Source organism: Gracilinanus agilis, chromosome 2 (assembly GCF_016433145.1).
Source record: "Gracilinanus agilis isolate LMUSP501 chromosome 2, AgileGrace, whole genome shotgun sequence".
In the NCBI taxonomy this organism is placed as follows: Eukaryota; Metazoa; Chordata; class Mammalia; order Didelphimorphia; family Didelphidae; genus Gracilinanus; species Gracilinanus agilis.
In genome coordinates, this window is record NC_058131.1 from 315968488 (window position 1) to 315990883 (window position 22396).

Sequence of the window (22396 nt, forward strand, 5' to 3'; positions counted from 1 at the left end):
ATTGTAAAGCCCTTGACTCAGTTGTGTACTCATGGTTTGTTTATGTAACTAAAATATTAAAAGTAAAGCAAAGAACTAGAAATTGGTGGGTTGACCATTAATTGGGGAAGGGTTGAACAACTTGTAGTATATAATTGTGATGAAATATTATTATAAGAAATGACAAGCAGGATGATTTCAGGAGAATCTGGAAAGACTTACACGAACTGATGCATAGTGAAGTGAGTAGAATCAGAAGAATGTTATATATGGACCACAATATTTTTAATAAACTGCAAATGACCTAGTTATTCTCAGCAATGCTGTAATCCAAACTAATCTTAGAGACTTATGATGAAAGATGCCATCTCTCCTCTAACAAAGAATTGGAGTCTGAATGCAAACTAAAATGTACTATATTTTACTTTCTTCTTTTTTCATTTTAGATCTCTTCCACAAAATGATTTATATAGAAAAGTGTTTTCTATGATTGCACATATAAAATCTATATCAAATTGCTTATCATCTCTGGGAAGGATAGGAGGGAAGAAAGAGAATTTGAACTCAAAACTTCAAAAAATGAATATTAAAAATTTTTCATGTAATCAGGGGAAAACAAAATGTTATTTTCAAAACAATTATTAAAAATAGAAGCAGAGTGAGAAAGCTAGTGTATTTGATGTACTCAATAAAAAACTCTTCTCTAGTTTAAAAAATGTCATTCAATTCAATGTCTACAATACTTGATATGAAATGTGACATTTTTTCAGGGAAACAACTTAAAACCATTATGATTCTGCCTAGCTTTAAACCCTTGATCATATTTTCTAAATGGAACTTTGGATGACATATAAATTAACGAAGGAACTGAACCAAAACATCTTATCAATCACTTCATGTACATCAATTACATCAAGCTATATGCCTTCACCAAAAAAATATTAAATAGATCCTTCATCTCATGAGTACTTTCTCCAATGATATCAACATATTATCTAGATTTGTTATGTATAAAATTCTGAACATACACTACAGAAAGATAAAGACTGAAGTCTTCAAGCTTAAAATCCAGAAGTTAAATTGAACCAATGGATGAAGGTGAGACCTACAAATACTTTTGTAGGCAAGACACATTAAGCACAAAGATATCAAACAGAAGGATATATCTGAATGTATTAAAAGACTTGTTGGCATCCTGAAATCAAAGCTAAATGGCTAAAATTATATATCAGAAACTGACTATCTTTTCTTGGACTGGTGGATAACAAATCCGCAAACTACAAATGTAGACCTCTAAATATCTTGGAGAGATTAACCAATAAAGAGTATTGAAAGTTGACCATTATCATATGCAAAAATTATTGTCCACAATTGCCTAGATATAATATTAACCCATAAAACGTTAACAACTTTTTAATAGATGTAACCATACCAAATACTCATAATATCCAACCTACATGAAATGAAATGTTTTCAAAATACAGAGACCTAGCAGAGGAAATCAAAATCATGTGAAAACAAGAGGAGGAACATATTATTCCTGTTGTCCTATCTACTTCTGCAGCTGTATTGAGGCCACTGCCATTGGGCATATGGAAGCTAAGCTTATAGTACAATACCTTTATTTAATTACAAAAAAGTTCTTTCATCCACCTGAGTAAAAATCTTAAATGATTCCAATGAAATCAGAATAAAAACAATCTACGCTAGAAAAACATACTAGATGAAAAATGCATATTGCTTAGATTAACATGTAGTTGGATGGTTAACCTATCAGATCAGTTAGTCTGCCTGCTGGCTTGTTTTCTGATAGAATTGAGCATGAGGAAGATTGGACTGGAATTTTGGGGGATTCTGAGCAGTACTTTCTAAGATGATTCCCTTTTTTTGAGGCTTTCCATATATGCAGCAACTTTCACAAGGTCTTTCCCTCAGCTGAAAAAGAACTCTTCCCTCCATAAATTTTTTTTCTAAGCATTTTCTTTAGCTTCCTCTGAACTTATAGTAATCAACCTTTAATGAATGAATAAAAAAGCATTTACTAAGGGCTTACCTTAAGCCAAGCACTGTGCCAAGTGTTAAAGATACAAATAGAAAAAAGGAGACAGTTCTTGCTCTCAAGGAGTTCCCACTTTAACTGGGAAAGATGACATAAAAGAACGTTCAACTAAAGCGTGGATGGAAAGGTCCAGAAGGTCTAACTGTTCATCAACAGGTCAGATGGCAGTGCCTGGGTCTTGATGACAAAGAAGCAGTATACATAGTATCACCTGATGTCCCTCTTCCATTTCAGTGGAAGGAAGAAAGCTGGTGACTCCCATCTCATTCACCAGGGGAAGGGACAGTGGGAGAAGGGCACCTCTGGTCTTACATCATAGTTATTTTATACTTGTCCTTCTCCATCATAATGTAGACCCCTTGAGTGCAAGATCTTTGTTATCTCTAACACCCGACACAAGTCTTTGCACAAAGTGGCTTTTAACAAAGTATTTACTACTGAGCCCAAGTGGCTTACTCAGATAAAATCCCGACTCCTAAAAAATATTGTCCTAGTAATGTCACCGAGCTGCAAATCAGGAAACCCCAGAAAATCAGAAATACTCCAAAGGCAAGTGATCCAAAAGGCAATGGAAAACTAAATGGTGGCTAGAAGTGAGCTGCAGCCTATTCTCAATGACATACTTGTGAAGTGACGTAAAAGACATTAATGAGAACATGTATAACCAGAGAACTTAGGATTGGTGTCTCCTGGATTTTAAAGAACCAGAGAAAAACCTCTATCTCTCTAGGTAGGTCTTCTGTAAAAGCATTTTAGGAAGATAAACAAGCAAAAATAATACATGATGAGACAGTTTGGAAGGCTTGCATTCTGCTCAGTGGAGAAAGTCTGCACATAGTGATGGAATCATGAATGTGAACATCTCGGCGTAAGTACTGCTCTAGGAATCATATAAATTCAAAAGTATTTCACCTTTTGTATTTTCAACTATAGTTCTTTCAAATGGTCTTGGTATGAACAAAGACTGAACTATAGTATAGGGAGCAATGGAGTGGAAAGAACAACAGATTTGTAGCCAGAAATCTTAAGTTCAAATTCTGACTCTATCTGTGTGACCTTGGGGAAGTCATTCTCTCTAAGTTTCATGGTCCCCGTTTATAAAATGAGGGGGCCTGGGTCTCCAACACCCCCTTTCGTTTTTAAATTCCATGATCTTCTGATCCAAAATCCTTCAGTAATGGTGCAGAACAAAGGAAAAGACCATGAGGCAATTCCCCTTCTGGCATGGAATAGCAGCTTAGCATGGTGCAGCAGGAAGAACACTGGCCCCAGAGTCAGGTGCCTAGGGTTCAGGCCTCAGCTGAATCACTGACTAGCTGAAGAGCCTTAGGCAAGTTGCTTCATCTCTCTTGGTCTTAGTTTCCTCATCTATAAAATAAAGGAAGTGGCATGGATGGTTTTTATCATCCCTTCCAGCTTCGGAATTCTGAGTCCATGAATCTCTCATAAACCTTCCAAAAGTCAGTTCTCTGAAACAATAGGGTTCTGGGATCCATTCCCTTACCTTCCAAACTCTAGCAACGAAGCCTCATGAAAAAAAAATGCGGAGGAGAATTAAGGGGACACATTCTTACTAAACTCCTTGGAGAGTTAATTATTGAGCATCTTATATCTAAGACCCCAAATTGGGATGACACATTCAGTGACAAATGCAATTCTCACAATGAAGGGGGTAAAAAAATCACCTCCCTTTTGGCCAGAGATATTTTCAGGCATGTTTTCTGAGCTCATTTCCAGTCTCTGGGCAAGTTATTTTTCCCCCACTGCTGAGCTCATGGACCTCACAGAGCCAGCGAGACCTGCAGGATGTCTCTGGCAGTAACACAGCTAAGCAGTCCAAGCCCCCAATGGAGCAATTTGGTGACTACAGCAGCTGAGTAGGCCAGAGCTTCCTGCTGCCACAGGGCTGCTGCCTGAACTACCACTGCTTGGTAGATAAAATCCAATTGACTGCCACTTACATAAACGTAACAGGAAGTTTCTAAATGGCTTCCACTGTGTCTTGAGGCTGTTACCTTTCCGTTTCTAAACTAACAGCTGGAATGAACACAAACAGCACCTCATCAGAGCTGCTGAGCAAGGCGGCAATGGTCCAAAGGTATACAGGAAAATTCCTGCCAATCTTGAGAATATTTCACATTCTAAGCCCCTTTCTGCATAAATATTAAACAGCTGGAATAGCCATTAGAAAATATGTAAGTGCTGCACAGTGCAACATTGATGCAGTCAGAGGAAGATTTGTAAGTTTAGAAAAAGTGTCATGTGCTTTGATTAAGATTTACTTGTGTAAATTTTGAGCAACGACGCTCTACTGGATTTTACAGACTTGTTTTGCATTGCTCTGCCACTAAACATCTGGTAAAATATTCAGAATCTCTGCAAAATAGGTCATCTCTCCAAACTCGTTAGGCCCAGTGCCTGCAATGCTGAAAGGGCCCTGGCCCACAAGAAATCCTCCCAAGGGAAGCCTTTCAGAGGCAAACATGTTTTCTTCACTCTGTGAAATCAGCTCTTGGTAGGGGGCACTGGGGGAGAGCTCCTTATTCTTTCTTCCTTTTCTAGGAGGAAGTGTCATGTGTGATCTGAACAGCAGGCTTTTGCTTATACTTCCAAATCTATTAGGAAATGAACATAACAAGAAAAACCAATACTGACAAGAATTAGGCCATTGCTATATTTCATCTGTTTAGTAACCTGAAGTTGCAATTTTTAGAAAAAGATTACCCTTTAAATAACAGATTCATTATACTACATGGATGAATGCCATGTTTTTGGGTTAAGAGTGTCACTCAGCATTAATGGAAAGCACTCATAAATAATAATAATAATAGCTCCCATTTATATGGCACTTTAAGATTTCCTCCTCTGATGCCTCAGCATGGGGTGGAAGAGACTATGGGCTATCTCCAAGGTTATGTCTGTTGAATTCCTGCCCATTTTTTAAAGTCCAATCCAAATGATTTCTCCTCTAGGAAGTCTTTTCTGAGCCCCTCTCCATAATGACCTTCTCTGAACTTCCAATGAGATTTTCTCACATCTCTAAATCACTTATCATAGGATGCTAGGCATATCACATATTCATATTTGTATCTTATTCTTATCACTCATCTCCTTGTCAACCGGACTGAAAGCTCCACAAAATAAGGGATTATTATGTTTTTTCTCCCTTAGAATAGTGCTCTCTACAGAAAAGAGACTTTAAAAAAATATTCAATGAATGAATGCCAGAAAGAACATAAGTTCAAGTAAGTCATGCAAAGCTAAGAATATTGTTTCTTGTCCTAGGACCTACCCTGCTGAGTGAGGAGAGGCTGGTCACCAGAAACACAAATTGGCCTTCAGTCTTGTCTATCACCCTTCTGCTTTAGCAGTGACAAGAATGAAGTGGCAGAAAAGGGGCAAAGGATGTAATGCATCACAGTGCTTAGAGAGGCCATATATCAGCATTATCTACTGATGTCCAGGTATGATCTCTGGACTGAACCACAGCCATACTGAAATAAATGAAACCAGAAGACTCACAGATACTGTTTGATGGAAAGGCAACCTTGAAGTCTACAAACCACTTTTCCCACAATAACCCTGAGGATGGAGGTTTAAGAATGATTATCCACATTTAACATATGATGCTCTTGGGTCTTAGAGTGGCAAGGGAAGTGGATTGAGCCACGATCGCAACCTGAAAGTGTCAAAGCTGAGATCATACCCATGGCTTCTGATTCCATGCTTGGTGTTGTTTCCGTTCCATTCCATAGTTGACATTTTAAAATGAGTAGTACACAGAGGTGCTTTTGTAGACTCCCTCTGACTGGTATAGACTCCTAACTGCCAAGCACAGAAGAAACTTCATTTCTACACCACAGCCAAGTCAGTTTTTCCAACTTGATATTTTACATCCAAAACACTGGTCCAAAAACATTTTTGCTAAAAAAAGCTATATTTTCTCATTTGGGAGGTTCTTAAAAGAGCTCATACAGTTCTCACAGAATCCTACTGTGGGCGAGTGGTCACTCAATCTTTGCTTGAAGACATTCCGTGATGGAGGATACATGACCTACAGAGGCAGTTTATTTGCCTTCAAGAAAGTTCTAATTGCTAGAAAGTTTTCCTTATCTGAAACTTAAATGTGCCTCCTAGTGTAATTTCCATTTCCATATACTCCTGCATTTTTCCTTAAGGACCAGTGGATAGCACAGGGGATTTGGAGTTGGACTAATCTCTGCAGAGGCAGTGAGGTGGCTCAGTGGATAGAGTCCTGGGTTTTAAGTCTGAAAGACCAGAGTTCAAATCTGGCCCCAGACACTTACTCACTGTGTGACCCTGGCATGTCACTTAAGCTTTGTTTGCTTTAATCCATTGGAGAAGGAAATGGTAAACCACTCCAATATTTTTGCCAAGAAAACCCAAAGGTCAGCATTGGTGTGCTATGGTCCACAGATCACAAAGAGTCGAATGTGACTAAACAACAAAAACAATCTCTGCGGTTTATAAATCTTATAAATCCTACATCTAATTTCTTTTCCCAAGTAACAACCTTTCAGATAACTGAGGGCAGAGATCTTCCCTCTCATTTTACAGAAGACAGTAAGACCCAGAAAGGTTTAATGACTTTCCCAAAGTCATATCATTAGTGTGAGAAAGCATAGACTCTTCAAATGTACACTTAAAACTTGTTAAAGACTGAACAAAAGAAGACTTTTTCTTCTCCCATCCCACAGGCTCCTGTTCACCAATTACACATACTCCATCATTAGGGTCCTCTTGAGAAATCTGCCTAGTATTTGGTTAACCAAACACAGTGATGACAATAAATCACAACTTCCCAGTGAAAACTAAGAATTATAAGCATATGGCTTTTCATTATTGTTTTATAAACATTTTTAGTGTATAATATTTATCTGGAAATATTCTAGGACAAGATAAGCAAGTAGAATGAAGGTGAGTAGTTGTGCAGTGGTAAGAACAATGGTCTTGGAATCAGCCAATCCAAGTTCAAAACCCTAGTCTGATATTTACTAGTTATGTGACCCCCCCCCCAAATACCTTCATTTCCCTGAACCTCAGTTGCTTGACCAATTAAGAAAAGCACTAGAGAAATATATTACCACCACCACCACCACCATCATCATTATTGTTAGTGTTGAGAGTTACTGAAGGAGGAAAGCAGAGAAAAGGAAGCAGAGACAGACACAAATAAGGTAACACATAAAATAAAGAATAAGAGATAGTACTTAACTGAAGTTCCAACATACCTGATATGGCATACAAATTTGAGTGCTGGTACTCATAGTCAGTTCGAGTGCTGTTCCTGCCTCTGAAGGTAGCAGGAAGTGTTAAGGAGATATGCCTGAGGAAAAGACAGAAGGAGAAAGAGGAAAGGTTATGGGATTCATGCACACCTACATTTTAATGTTTAATCGGTGTCAAGTGACAGCCTAGAAGACTGGCCATTTGTCCTCTAATCTCTGCCCTCTTCTCATGAACCTTCTATTGTGCTACAGAATTGGCTTTTCTATAAAGGTTAGAACCATGTCACCCCAGGCCCTCCTCATTCTTCTCCCCACTCCTCTTACATAAAATCCATCAGTGACTCAGTGACTACTGGATCTATCAAATTCAGTGGCTTGGAATGAAAGGTGCCTTGTAAGACAGCTTGAACCTTCTTTTAAACTCTTATTTCACTGTTCCTACTCAGACTCTATGTTCAATCTAAAATAAGTAGGTAGTTCAATACTCTAAATATTACTCCCCTTTGTTTCTCTTCATCTGGATCTCTTTGCCTACTGATTCTGACCCATTCTTCAAAGCTGAGCACAAACTCTACAAAATTTTCAATGAAAAAGCAATACATATTATTCTTGTTCAGTCATTTCAGTTGTGCCTGACTCTTCACAACCCCATTTGGAGTTTTCTTGGTAAAGATGCTGCATTGGTTTGCCATTTCCTTCTCCAGTTCATTTTGCAGAAGAGGAAACTGAGGCCAACAGGATTAAATGATTTGTCCTGGGTCACAAAGTTAGTAAGTGTCAGAGGAAGGATTTGAACTCAGGAAGATGAGTCTTACTGAATCCAGGTCCTTACATATAGCAGGGACTTAATAAACACTTGTCATCTTAAATTAGTTCCTCCAGGTGGAAATTATTTCTGACTCCATTTTATTCTCCTCTTTCTACTTGTACACATATTTAATATCTCCCCCCTCAACAACTAGCTTGGAAATTCCTGGGGGAAAGTTTTATTTATATCTGTATTTCTTCTAGTATGTAGTATGGGATACTGCACAGGATATGAATGTGTGTGAAATGAATGAATGATACAAAAAGGCAATGGATTGCAGCATCAATCTGCATAGGAGACAATGTGGTATAATGTACTAGACACCAGAACACTTGAATTCTAGTCCTAGTTTTGCCACTAACTAATTGTATAACCGTAGGCAAGTTACTTAAGTTCTCTGGTCCTCAGTTTTTTTATCTGTAAAATAAGGGAATTGAATTAGATAATATCTAAGGTTCCTTCCAGTGGGAAGATTCTATGAGTTTCTGCGTTCACAGAATATAATGCATATAAGGCTCAGCACCCCATGGTCACAGATAACCCCAAGAGCCTCACTTCTTCCTAGAGAAAACAGGAGTTGCAGGTATTGTTTTTCTACCTTTTCCCATGTGGGAAAAGAAACCCAGGGGAATAGGCAGTTTTGTTTTCTCAGGATCTCACAAACGGGCCTTCTAGTCAACTGATCTTATTAAAATACAAGCAACCAGATACAGTGGAGCATGTATTCTGTAGGGGTCTACAGAATCTTTAAGGTATCCACAGGTAGATTTCAGGAGATTCATGAACTTGGATGTGAAAAAAAAATTCTATCTTTATTTTTATTCACTCACTCTAATTGAAATTTAGCTTTTACCTGAATTATGAATACAGGCAACAAACGTTATTTTGAAAAGATCTATAGGTATCACCAGACTGTCCAAGGGTCACTACAAGGGTAAGAAGATCTTCTGTAGAGAGGGCATTGTGGTACAGTGGGAAAGAATACTGGGATTGGAGCTGGGAGACAGGTCTGACACTTACCTGAAACCTACTAACCATAGACAAGGCCTTTCACCATACTGGGCCACAGTCTCCTCACTTGTCAAATGAGGATGAGATTCCCTACTACACAGAGGTATTGTAAGGAAAAACCCTTTGAAAACATTTAAGTGTTATGGAAATGTGTGTTATCATTAACACATACACAACTAGAAAAAGAAAGGCAGAGAGAGGCTATATTTAACCAGAAAGCAATTTAGAAATCTCAATGAAAGGTCCAAGGCAAGAAAGCACTTTCTTTTGCCTATGTTTACAGAGAGGTTCCAAGCATAAAGATCATGGAAGAAAACTGTTGCCTCTTAAAGAGGTTGTATTCTACATGAGGGACACAAACTTTTAAAAAAATATTCTTTTCATATTTAAAAATACAAAAAATTTTAAAACAAAAGAGATTTAAAAAATAATAAAATAAATTTTTTTTCCATGATTATATAACTATTCTTGTTGTCTCCCTCCACTGAGAGACAGACTTTTTGAACAAAACAATTTCTGGAAGACATGAGGTAGCATATAAACTAATGATGCTGCTGATAGTAAAAACCTATTAGAAAAGTAAGCAAGTCAATTTACCTCACCCAGCACAGGACCCAACCCACAGAAGACAATCAATATTTATTAAATCTGTGTGAAATGGAGTTTCATAGAATACTAGTTTAAAAAATATTCTCCTCAGCTATTAAATGAGGGCATTGACCTGGGTGATTTTTTTAAACCCTTATCTTCCATCTTAAAATCAATACTGTGCATTGGTTCTAAGGCCAGAAAAGTAGTAAGGGCTAGGCAATGGGGGTTAAGCAACTTGTTCAGGGTCACACAGCTAGGAAGTGTCTGAGGTCAGATTTGAACCTAGGACTTTCCATCTCTAGGCCTGGCTCTCAATACACTGAGCCATCTAGCAGCCCACTGGGTGATCTCTAAGGATCTTCATAGCTCATCAATCTATGATCTTATGTTCCTAAGTTATACAGTTAAGTTGGGGAGAGGGTACAAGGAAAAGAATGACCTTTGGGAGGAAAAGAGGAAAGTAGAAAAATACTTTCTTGTGACTAGGGGGAAAGCCAATGCAGTAGTGGGTTACTAACAAGATGGCCAACACATCTTATTCATTTCTTTCTCTTTTGTCACTTCTAGAAGAGGTAAGTCAGGTTACTGAGGAGACAGACGCTGAAAAGGCCTTCCCTTTAAATTCAAGAGAATCGTTTAGATAGAAGAAAAGATAATCTATAGCTAAAAGACTAGAGTCAGCCCTGAGAGATAAGCAGAGGGGCATGTTGATCTAAACTTGCCTGAGAAAAAACTAGGAAAGGATTTTAATTTTGAACCGAGATTAGGGTGATATTACAGACTGGTAAGAAAGGTTCATGAATATGTACCTGAGGTATTTATTTCTTTAAAAAGTCAGTCTAAACATAACATCTATGGAATAAAAACAGATTTCTTAACAGAAGGAATTTTTCATCTTGAAGACCTTGCAAAAGATTCCAAAAGATTCCAGTCAGCTTCTGTTTAGGGGAAAATTTAACTCATTCTCTTCCTCTCAAAAGCTGCTCTTACACTTGCTTTTCTATTTCTATTCATGGTATCACCATCCTCTCAGTTACCCAAGCACAAAACTTTGGAGTGGAAAACAGTTCTTCAACATATCTTACCATTTGCCAATGCCTGCCAATTTTACCTCTAATATTTCTCACATCTGTAAAGCCTTTATGGTTTCTCTATCACAAAAAAAGTCCTTTTATCTCTTACTTTTTTTACCATAATAACAAGAGATAGCTAGCTAGGGAAGTAGAATCTAGAAGACCTGAGTTTAAATGAACCCTACCTCAAATACTCAATTTGACCCTAAGCAAGTCATTAACCTCTCTCCACCTCAGTTTCCTCATCTGAAAAATGGAGATAATAATACTACCTATCTTAGAGAGTTATTGTGAAGACCAAATGAGATGATACATGTAAACAAATTAATACATACACACCTACATGCTATTATTAACATGTCTCCTAACTGGTCTTCTTGCCCCCAATCTAGTCCCTCTCTAATTTATCATTCACATTATTGATTGAATAAATGTCCCAAAGTACTGCTCTGAACATATCATTTCTCTACTCAGACAATTTCAATGAATCCCCAGTGCTTCCATAATAGAGTATAAATTCTTTTTTCTTTAGGGTCCTCTACTACTTGGCATCAAATAACCTTTCTAGTCTTATGTCAGATTACTTCCTTTCACACACGACACCCCATTCTTGCCCTACTTTCTCCCATTTCCATGGCTTTGCTTACACACCCTATGACTGAAATGGTTTTCCTATCCATGTCAATTAAATCTTTCCCTTCTTTCAAGGCTCAACTAGGTTGTCACCTCCTTCATAAACTATTTCCTAATCTCTCCATCTAAAGGTTACTTCTCTCACCTCAAATTTCCTGTTGTATTTATCTCAATCTCACCTTACCATATTCTCCCTTTATCCCACATGTTTATACACACCTTCTTTACTCAACAGTCAGCAATTCAAAGACAGGACTTATGGTATAATAAAAAGAGGGCTGCACGTGGAATCAGGGGATACCCGAGTTCCAACCTGGCCTCAAACACTTGCTACAAGTACGTAACTTAACCTATTTAATCTTCAGATTTTTCACCAATAAAATGCAGATGACAATACCTATATTAATGTTGTGAAAACAAAATAAGGCAAATTTTAAGGTACAAATAATTATTATTTCATCTTTGATAGTTCTAGTTCTGAATGCAGTATCTTGTACAGGACTGACATATTAAAATGTTTTGGGAATGAATTAAATTTATAACAAAAAGTGAAAGGACCCTTTGAAAGTCTCCATCTTAAGAATTCTTCTAGTGATGCCAGTCCTATCCATGGGTCAAATATCATTTTTACAGAGGTAATTCCTAATTCTACATATCCAGCCTCAATTTCTCTCCTGAACTCCCATCTTTTCATTGACAATAGTTTGCTGTATATCTCCTTCTGCATATGCCACACACATCTTAAATTCAACACATATAAAATTTTCCACTCAGTTCCATAGCTTCAGAGTTGCCCTTCATTCTCCCCCACCCCCTGGTTCTTTCTCTCTGTCTCTCTGTCTCTCTCTCCTCCTATCCAATCACTTGTCAAATCTTGTCAGGTCTACATCCACAAAATCTCCCTCATTCATCCTTTTCTCTCTATTAACATGGCATCTGTGGCTGCTCTACTTTTCCCTTATTTCATCAGTAGACTACTTTAGTAACTTCCTAACTAGATTCTCTGTTCCTAATTTCTCTCATTTCTCTTCTACACAACTACCAAAATAATCTCATTAAGGTACAGGCTGAACAAGATTTTCTGTTATACTTTTCAAGGAATATTAAAATTATGCTCATAAATACTAAGTTGAACATAGAATACAGAGATGTGTGTTTGCCAGAATTATCTACCACTAACATGGTAGAGAGCCACTTTATTATATAAGCTGAAGAGAAATCCCCTCTAGATGGTGGCATGTTCTAGATGTTCCTCTTTGCCAATGGAATTATGCTGATTACAGCACACCCCACATCATAATAGAATACTTTATAAAAGATCTACAACCAGTCAAAAAGAGTTTAGCCTAATCATCCATGCAGGAAAAGTAAAGTCGATGAAAAATGTCTCTTGCCCAGGTTATAACACATAGATAGACAAACTATATAGTTTGCCCATCAATATATATGTGTGGCATAAAATGAATAATGAATCAGACCCAGACCCAGAATTAAACAGCAGGTTGTTAGTGGAGTGAACTGCCTTTAGGAATTGCAAAGTTCTCTTAATGATCCCAAATTTCTTCCATAAATAAAGGATCATATTTTTAAAATTAATTTTCTAACCAATTGGAGATGTGGAGCTATTTGCCATGGAACACTCCAAGATACTAAAGTTGTGGAGCTATTTGCCATGGAACACTCCAAGGTACTAAAAAACAACATATTGGGAATTTTGGATAAGAAATCGATGTCATCAGAAAACTTTGCGCAAAATAAAAAAAAAAAGGTCATATAATGGGAATCAGGAATAACACAAAAGGCTCCATGGAATCCTGTTAATAGCAGAAAGAAAAAATCAAACCAACAAGGAGGTTTCATGAATTGTGGACTTATGGGATGAAATGGACAAAAGTCCTGTAGGTATTGGCAGCATAGATGAGCTGTGCTCCGCATCATTAGAGGAAATGTATGAAGTAATGAATCATCAAACCACTATAATGTTTGAGTCAGGCACAGATCTCACACTGTCACCTCCTGATTCAAAGAAACTTTGGTAGGCTAGCCGCTGTCTATGTGATATGTAATCTGTGGCACAGAGTACCAACTGGGTTTTCCTAACTTCAATGTTGAGACTGCCCCTCAAATTATAACTCTGGCTCATTTTGTCCTAATCTTCCCAGAATTTCTAGGAACCTTGGATTATATCTAAGTGTCTAAGTCTCCACTGATGTGATAAAGAGGTCAACTCCCATTCAAGAATACAAAATGTGCCCCCCTCCTCCACAAAATGCAAAACAAAAGACTCAAAATTGCTCATAAAGTCAAGGATGACACTAAAGATTGTGTGGCCTTGGTTTTCCAGTCTTATTTCATACTGTTTCCCCTTCATGAGCTCCAGGCTTCAGCCAAAGTGGACAACTAGCTCCTGAATTTGATATTCCATTTCCTGCATCTGCATGTTCACACAAACTACCTCCCATGTCTAAAGGGTACTCCTCATATCCATCTCTCAGAAATCTTGGTTCCTTTCGAGGCTCAATTCAGGTGCTACCTCCTCCACAAATTTTTCCCTGATTCCACGTTAATACCTTCTCTCTCCTCAACTTTTCCTGAATGATATCAAAGTGTTCATGCTATATCCCATCAGTGGAGTTTAGGTATCTTAAAGGCAGGAGCCTTTTGTTGTTGTATCTTCACTGCCTAGTCTAGGCCTTAAAAATAACAGGCCTTTAAAAATGTTTGTTGAATTTCACTTAATTGAACGGAATCTGTTTAAATCTTTCTACAAACAAGACTTCTACTAGCTCATAATAACCTTAGTAACATTATAGTAAAATACAAGATTGCCTAGTTTTTAAAAGAAAATTAAGAGTTTGAGAGATCTCTTTGCACAATCTCCTCAGGTCTCACTTCCCTTCTTCAATTTTTTATGTTCAACATTTCCAAAAAGACTTGGTGCAGTTTTAAGCTTTTATAGCACCAAATATGTTTTTTGGGGGGCACTCAAATGTCCCCAATCTCAAGCAATAGTTCTATCTTAAATGATTTTTAAGAGACTGTTAACAGGATTCTAGTGTTTTTAACTCTAGAAATCTTCATATAGAAATAAACAATTCTAGACAATTGGAAGAATATTACTCTATTAATAAATACTATGCTAAAGTAATCTTCAGGGCGAAGTTTATTATCCTGTGAAGATGGAACTTTGCTACATAGAAATCCATTAATTTGGTAAATATTTATTAAGCACTAATATAGTTCAGATACTACTCTTGGCCTTGGAAATCAAAAGATGGAATCAACAACACAGAATTTGCTATGATGGAATTTATATTCTGATAGAGAGGAGGAAAAAAACATGCATTTAGAGCCAAGAGACCTATATTCAAACCCTAGCTTTACAATCTGTGAGACCTTCGACCATTTATTTATCTTTATCAAGTCTCAGTATCCTCATTAGCGTTGGGCCAAATGATCTCTTTCTTTTAGGTCAAAGACTATGATCCCAAGTACACAACTAACTATGATTCGTGAGAAATAAGATTAATGCAAAGAGTTACAAAGTGCAGTTGGTTGACTAAGAAATTTAAGAAAACAGAAAACTGGTAGGGAGTGGAGGGTTTCAAGGAAGGCCTTACAGGGAAGGTGGCATTTGAATTGGGTCTTGAAGGAAGGGTGAAAAGATGATAGAAATTGGAAGGGGACAGTCCAATCTAGGCATGGAGGATGAAGGGAGGTCACAGAGACTAGAGAAGGCAGAACAAGGATAATCTGAGGCACTCTACTCTTTCAATGACTACATTTCCTGCAGTATCCCAACTCCCACCCAATCAAGGTTGTATACTAGGAATAATTCAAAAGTATTAAGACTACATGCAATGCCTTAGTGTCTATGTTTTGGAGTGGGGAGGATGTGTATGTGTGTGTACATTTTTTTAACAAGGGGAAGAGTGAATGGTGGTAGTCCAATTTGGGTGGAAGGTGTAATACAAAAAAAGTAGTATGAGATAAAGGATAAGAAGGTTGGAGCCAGATTAAGAGGAACATTATCTGTCAGAAGCAGTTTCTACTTTATTAGACCACTGGCCTCCACTAAAGTTTTTTGAGTAAAGGAATCACATAATTATGGTGGTGCATTAGGAAGATTACTTGGACACTGTAGATGAAGAGGCAGAAATGGGATTGCAAGGATGGCAAGAACTAGTTAGGAGACTATTAATTATAGTCTAGGTGAGAAGAAATGAGGGGCTAAACCATATATTCCTACTACATGTCTAGAAGTTATATCCTTAAATGTGGAGCTACCACTTTCTTCCTTCCTTGCAGAAGTGATGGAAATAAGAGCAGGTAATAGAAGATGAATATCAGTATGTACAAAATCCCATAAAAATAGTATCAGGAATGATATGGCAATGACTAAGCTGAGACTATTCAGGGAAATGGAAGGGGATAAAAAAACAGCTGTAATGAGAGAAAAAGGTGGCAAGAGGGAACTATCAGAGTTTATTGAGTGAGTGGCATAGTTTGACCTGAGCTTTTGGTCAAATATTTTGTCACCTGGGTGGAGAATAGATTAGAGTGGGAAGAAACTTCAGGCAGGGAGACCAGTTTAAGAGGCCATCAAAATACTGCAGAATTAGAAAAAACTATGGATAGGAAAAATGAGTAGCCAGTAGTTGATGCCAACAGGAGACTTTTTATTACCACATTTATTATCACTTTCAGAGCAAACAGAGTATAGTGAGTGAATTGTACTTTGACTCAGAAGAGCTGGGTCTTAGGTTGGACTCTCCATATTCATCTGATTGATATGGGCACATTCACTTAATTATATTTAGCCAGCCCTAAACCATGCTTCTTACCCCTTCTACTCTGACTATCTTGTCATGCTGCCACTGTACAGTTGTCCTCCATCCCTGGAACATATCACTTTCCACCTTTGGCTCTAGGAACTATAATCAAAACATTTTACTATCTTTGCTCCTAAAAGGTTTGAGGTGACAAACCTCTTATGGTTCCTCTCATTGTCCCTTTGACTCCCTAAATACTGTATATTTAATAGTATATAAATAATATATCTATATACACATTCATGCACGTACATATATACAATGAGGGAAATACTATGTGTGTATGTATACACATACATACATGTGTAGACAGATATTTTTATATATATACAATGTATTCATGTAATACATACATATATATATATGAATGTATACATTTTGTTATTGGTTAATCATTTCACTCATCTCCAACTCTTTGTGACTCCTTTTAGGGTTATCTTGGCAAAAATAGTGGAGTAGTTTGCCATTTCCTTCTCTAGATAATTTTACAGATGAGGAAACTGAGGCAAGCGGGGTCACATAGCTATTAAAGGTCTGGGGCCACATTTAAACTCAGGTATTCTTGACTCCAGGCCTGGCATTTTTGTCACTGTGTCACATGTCTTGATTATATACCTCTATGTATATATTATTTCTATCTATTAAAATAATACTTCCTTGGGAGCAGGGTCTTCCTTGGGAGCAGGGTATCTGTATCCTCAGCCTTCAGTACATAGCAAGTCCTGATTAAATGCTTTTTTCCCCAATACTTCATTCATGCATTCATTCATAAATATCTCAAAAATTCATTTAGAAGGTCCCTTCATCAGAGTAGGAAGAACCGAACTTCCAGAAGGAGGTTATCAGGAATGGTAAGGGGAATTATGCCATAGTGAGGACCAACTGAAGGAATAAGGGATTTTTTGTCTGAAGAAAAGACTATTGGGCAATAATGGCTGTCTTCAAATAAATAAAGAACTCTCATTGAGATGTGCTGAATTTATTCTGCTTGGTCCCAGAAAATAGAATTAAGAACAATGAATGTACATTTTGGGAGATAAATTTTGGCTAAATTAATTAGGAAAAACCTCCTAGTTGTTACAACCCTCTAAAAGTGGACTACGGTACTTAAAACAGTAGTGCGTTGAAGGTCTTCAAGTAAAGGCTAAATGATCATTTGCCAGGGATATCACTAAAGAGATTATTTTATTTGGGGGGGGGCACAGGAATACTAGGATATATGATCTTTGAGCTTTATTCTAGCTGTGAAATTCTGTGATAAGTGATTGCCATTAATACTCTCAAAAGTAGCCCCTTTTCTTTTTACTTTGTTCTTGCTCTCTAGCAAAGGGGCAGGTCTGCGTCGTGCATGCAGCTGTCACCTGATCCAGCTAAATGAATGCCAAAGGGAAATTTCATTTCTTGTCCCCTAAGTCAGTCATGGGGACCTTATTCAATTAACACGGCCACTAAGCCGGAGACAGCTCCATACAAAAGCCCTTCAGTTATAGAATACTTTTTATTAGGAGATGATATTTGCCAGCACGATTTATGTCCTTTGATGGGATTCTGCTTTTCCCTGTTAATTTAAATCTGTATTTTCTAGTGCCGATTCCAGGTCTGTGTGAATTTTTTAAATGTTATCATTAATCTTGTGGATCCAATTGCCACATAGAATGAAGATGCTTCACTTTCAGAGCAAAGACTTACTGTGCCATGGCAGGCAGTGGCAGCTACAGAAGCTGTCCATTCCATGGAATAAAAGGACAATGTCAAAAAGAAAAGATGCTTATTAGAGAGTAGATATGGGAAATGGCCATGAATTTGGATGAAGAGGATTTGAGTTTGAATCCCAGCTTTATTACATACTGCCAATATGACCTTCAGCAAATCACCTGTGTGGGCCTCAGTTCTGTCCTCTTTAAAATGAGAATTGGACTAGATAAGGTCTCTTTCTAGCCTTAAATCCTATGAAACATACTTATATTTCAATATTTCAAGGATCTGTGGCTTTGTTAGTATTGGTGCTCCCTCCACTCATGGCAGATAGACACTTTAGCAGATGGTCTTTGTGAGTTGCTATAGCTGAAAAAAAAAAGTCATTACCCAGTAGCTAACTTGGTGATAAACCTTTCCATACATGGTGAGGAGAGACCTTAAATGACAGACCCACAGTCCATCACCAGGTCTATACTTGTTTGAAGCTTTTGGAGTTTGATAGCATCTATCAGAGCATGTACTCCACTTGAAAAGCCATCAACAATCCTGGTTTCTTAAGAACCCTCCATGCTACAAAGAGGCATGGGAAAAGCACATCCAGGGAGAAGAGAAACTTACTTATGGTTAGAGTTATAGGATGTTTTCTACTCCCAATGCATATTTACAACAAAAAAATGAACTCAGGGGCCATTCCATTTTCTTGGCACTGCAAGTTTTATTGAACAAATCTCCTGAAAACCATCTTCTGAGACATGTTAAATGGGACTTTGAGAACACTAGAAAAAATATATTGTGCTACAAAGTTCAACATATACTGCTAAGGTTAATAAGGAAGCATTTTAAAATAATTTTTCATCTCAGGCCACATTTCAAATTAAATGAGAAAATGTTTCAAATTTACTAAACTTTTAAAATTAGAAACACACAGCACAATCTATAATTCTTTTTGCCATGACATGAAAATTAACTGTGGATATACATTTTAAAGAAAGAAAGAAAAAAAAACCTTGGCTGAGACTGTCCTATTATAAAAGAATTGCAGTGTTTTCGGGTTATCTGTTTTTCATTAATTTTTAATCACTGATTGTTCCTATGGAAATACATTCTAGGATAACAAAAATGTATTAAGGATCCACTGGGCAGAGTACTGTGCTTGGTGCTGAAATACAAAGGGGAGATAAGATATGATCCCTTCCCTCAGAATTCTGAGTCTACTAGTATGGAAAAGAAATATAATTATTAACAACAACAATAATAATTCACATTTCTATAGTACCTTGTGGCTTTATAGAGTATTCCTCACAACAGCCCTGTGAAGTGAATAGGGTGAGAATTAATATTCCAAATCAGAAATGAGGCAACTGAGATTCAGAGAGGGAAAATGATTTGTCCAACTGCACACAAATATTTTGGGTGACTGCTGTAACTCAGTTTTTCTGACTCTTAGGACCACAGCCTGCCTCTTTCCCCAAGCATGGTACTGAATAAAATCAAACCAAAGAAATGAAGAAAAGAAATATTTACATGAAGAAAGAAGTCAAGATTTGAATTAATGAACTGTTTGTGATACTTTTTTTGGAGAAGGGGTAGTCCTTAACCTATATTTTCATCAATGTGGGGAGCTCTTAGTGTGGAAACATCTCTTCCACAGATGCAGGTTAGGAATTAAATTATAGTTTATAGCTTTAGAGAGCTATAAGAAAATCAATGCTTTGCCAGTGGTCACTCAGATACTAAGTATTAGAAGTGTTCCTGACTTGCCCTCTGCACTATACCATACCATCTTTCATCAGAAAACTTTATGATAGAGAAAGGAAGAAGAGTAAGTGAAATGAATGAAATCTCCATGATGTCTAGGACTCTGAGAGGTGCAGAGAAAACATCATGGTATCGTGGAAAGAGCTGGATAGAATCAAAATAAGAATCAAAAGGCCCAAGTCAGAAACCTGGCTAATATTTAGCAATTTTATTACCCTGGACAATTTACTCCCCTTTTCTGGGTCCCAGTTCTACTCTCTATAAAATGAAAGAGTTAGGCTAGATGATTTCTAAGGTTCTTTTCTGTTTTAATATTCTGTGGTCCCTCTAACTCTCTCTATTCTAAGATTCTTTCCAACTCTAACATTCTATGTTCTAAGTCTCCTTCCAGTTCTAACATTCTATCTTTTCAAGATTGTTTCCAGCTCTAACATTCTATGTTCTAAGATATCTTCTAGCTCTAACACTCAATTTTCCAAGGCCCTTTCCAGCTCTAACATTTTATATTCTAAGATCCCTACCAGGTTCAACATTTTACATAGCTATTAACTATTTCCCCTGTCATTTGGTTGGCCATTAGTTCACCTACCCCAAATGTCTGCCTTGAAACTAATTTTGATATTTCCCTGGGAAAAAAGGAAGTAGGAAGACAGACCTGCACTTTAGACAATATAACGCCAATATATTATTTTATATCTCATCTATCCTACCTCTACATGTAAGTTTCCCTTTCTAGTCTCCTGGCTTTTGTTCATACTTATGTTTAGAATGATTTTCTTTGCTCTTACCTGTTAAACACTCATCCTTCAAATGGTACTTCCTCCAGAAAACCACCAATAAATCAAGATTTTGCCCCTCAGAGTTCACATAGCACTTTTTTTGGGGGGGGGCAACTTTCTAATACAATTAACATGCATTTTTTGTTTATTTTATGGCTTAACTTGAGGCAATAAACTATACTTGACTGTAAATTCTATGAAGACAGATACAGAAACCTGTCTAAATTTCATATGTTCCCCAGGATTTTGTATAGTAGGCACTAGAAATGAACTGAAGTTAAGATGATATGCCACCTAGATAATTACAAAGTCAGACTGCAAAATAAAAAAGTCTACCTACAAAAAAATACAAAGAACTTTTAAAGCTGCCTTCTTGTCTAGTTTCTTTTTTCTATTCCGTGTTCTATTCTATTTCTTATGTAGAAATAAAATTATTTGGGGGAGGTGTTAAATTCAGAATAAACTTTAAAAAACTAATGACAGAAATTAATCGACTGAAAGAGAAAAAATAAATGTGGGGGAAATGTAGGAATTTTTTTAATTGGCAGCTAGATGATTAACTTTTAATCCTCACAGAATAATGGGATTGGTAATTAAGAAAAGCTTCCAGTAATACTGGTCTGGGAACTATGAAATTAAGAGTTCTAGTTCACAGCTCTGTTATTTTGAACAAGTCATCCAAACTTTGACCCTCAGTTCCTTTATTTGTAAAATAACAAGATTTGGCCTCTTCTTCTTCCTCTTACCATACAAACAAAATAGTAAAAAAAAAATGGGACTATTTTTTCAAGACTAAAAGGACATTTTAAAACAACCAAAAAGAAAACCTCTTTGGAGAGATAACTGAGATGTTTCATTGTACAAAAATAAAAGAATTTTGTACAACAAAAACCAATATTTCCAAAATTAAAAAAAGAAACAGATTGGAGAAAATATTTGCAATAAATGGATTAGATCAGTGATTCCCAAAGTGGGTGCTACCGCCCCCTGGTGGGTAGTGCAGTGATCCAGGTAGGCAGTGATGGCCACAGGTGCTTTTATTTTTCCTATTAATTGCTATTAAAATTTTTAAAAATTAATTTCCAGAGGGCTAAGTAATATTTTTTCTGGAAAGAGGGTGGTAGGCCAAAAAAGTTTGGGAACCACTGGATTAGATAAAGGACTGGCATATGGAAACTACAAGACATTGGTGTTTATAAGACTAAAAAAATGATATCATCAATGGATCAAAGGTCAAAAGATGGAAGGTAATTCATGAAGGAGGAAATACAAACTGTTAATAACCACATAAAAAGATCACAGACTCAACTCCTTATTCAGCTTAAATTGGAAAATTGTAAAGCAAAGCTATATCCAAATAAATTCTATCCAGCTCTTCCAAAACACTCATTAAAATGGAAAAAAGGATAGCAGAGGATGACCAAATTCAATGTTGGCAGTTTTGGGGGAAATGGGCACTTTGATACACTGTTGGTGGATTACAAGACAGGCTGGTGCAAATGTATTGGACAGTATGAAATGGGTTACAAAACTGATCATTCTTTTCAACCTAGTAACTCCATTGCTATGATTCTATCTACAAAACATAAAAAAAAGGTAGGGGAGGAAGGACCTATATTTTGCATAAGCATACTCGAAGCTTTTCTATTTGTAATAACAAAACTTATAGCTTAAACATTTGAAGACTATTTGAATTCAATTTACAGCAAATTAATATAATGGGATATCATAGTGCCATAAATATAACAAATATAAAACATGCCAACAAATAGGGAAAGAGTCATACAAAGGGAGGTGAGGCAAAGAAAAGTAAGAACCAAAATTGCATACACAATTATAACTAAATTATTTTTTTTTAAATGAAAGCAAAAAGAGGTAAAAGTGCAGTGGAAACTTGGACAAACTGGGAAGAGGACATTGAACAAA

At 36.9% G+C, this 22396-nt stretch overlaps 1 protein-coding gene across 1 annotated transcript in view; it reads right to left on the reverse strand.

Annotated features, from left to right (window-relative positions):
• Positions 1 to 22396, reverse strand: part of MVB12B (multivesicular body subunit 12B) — a 310868-nt gene that overhangs the window by 115297 nt on the left and 173175 nt on the right. Inside the window, exon 7 of the mRNA XM_044664228.1 lies at positions 7291 to 7385. Coding sequence (XP_044520163.1) covers positions 7291 to 7385 — 95 coding nt within the window. The remainder of the gene's footprint in view (positions 1 to 7290; positions 7386 to 22396) is intronic.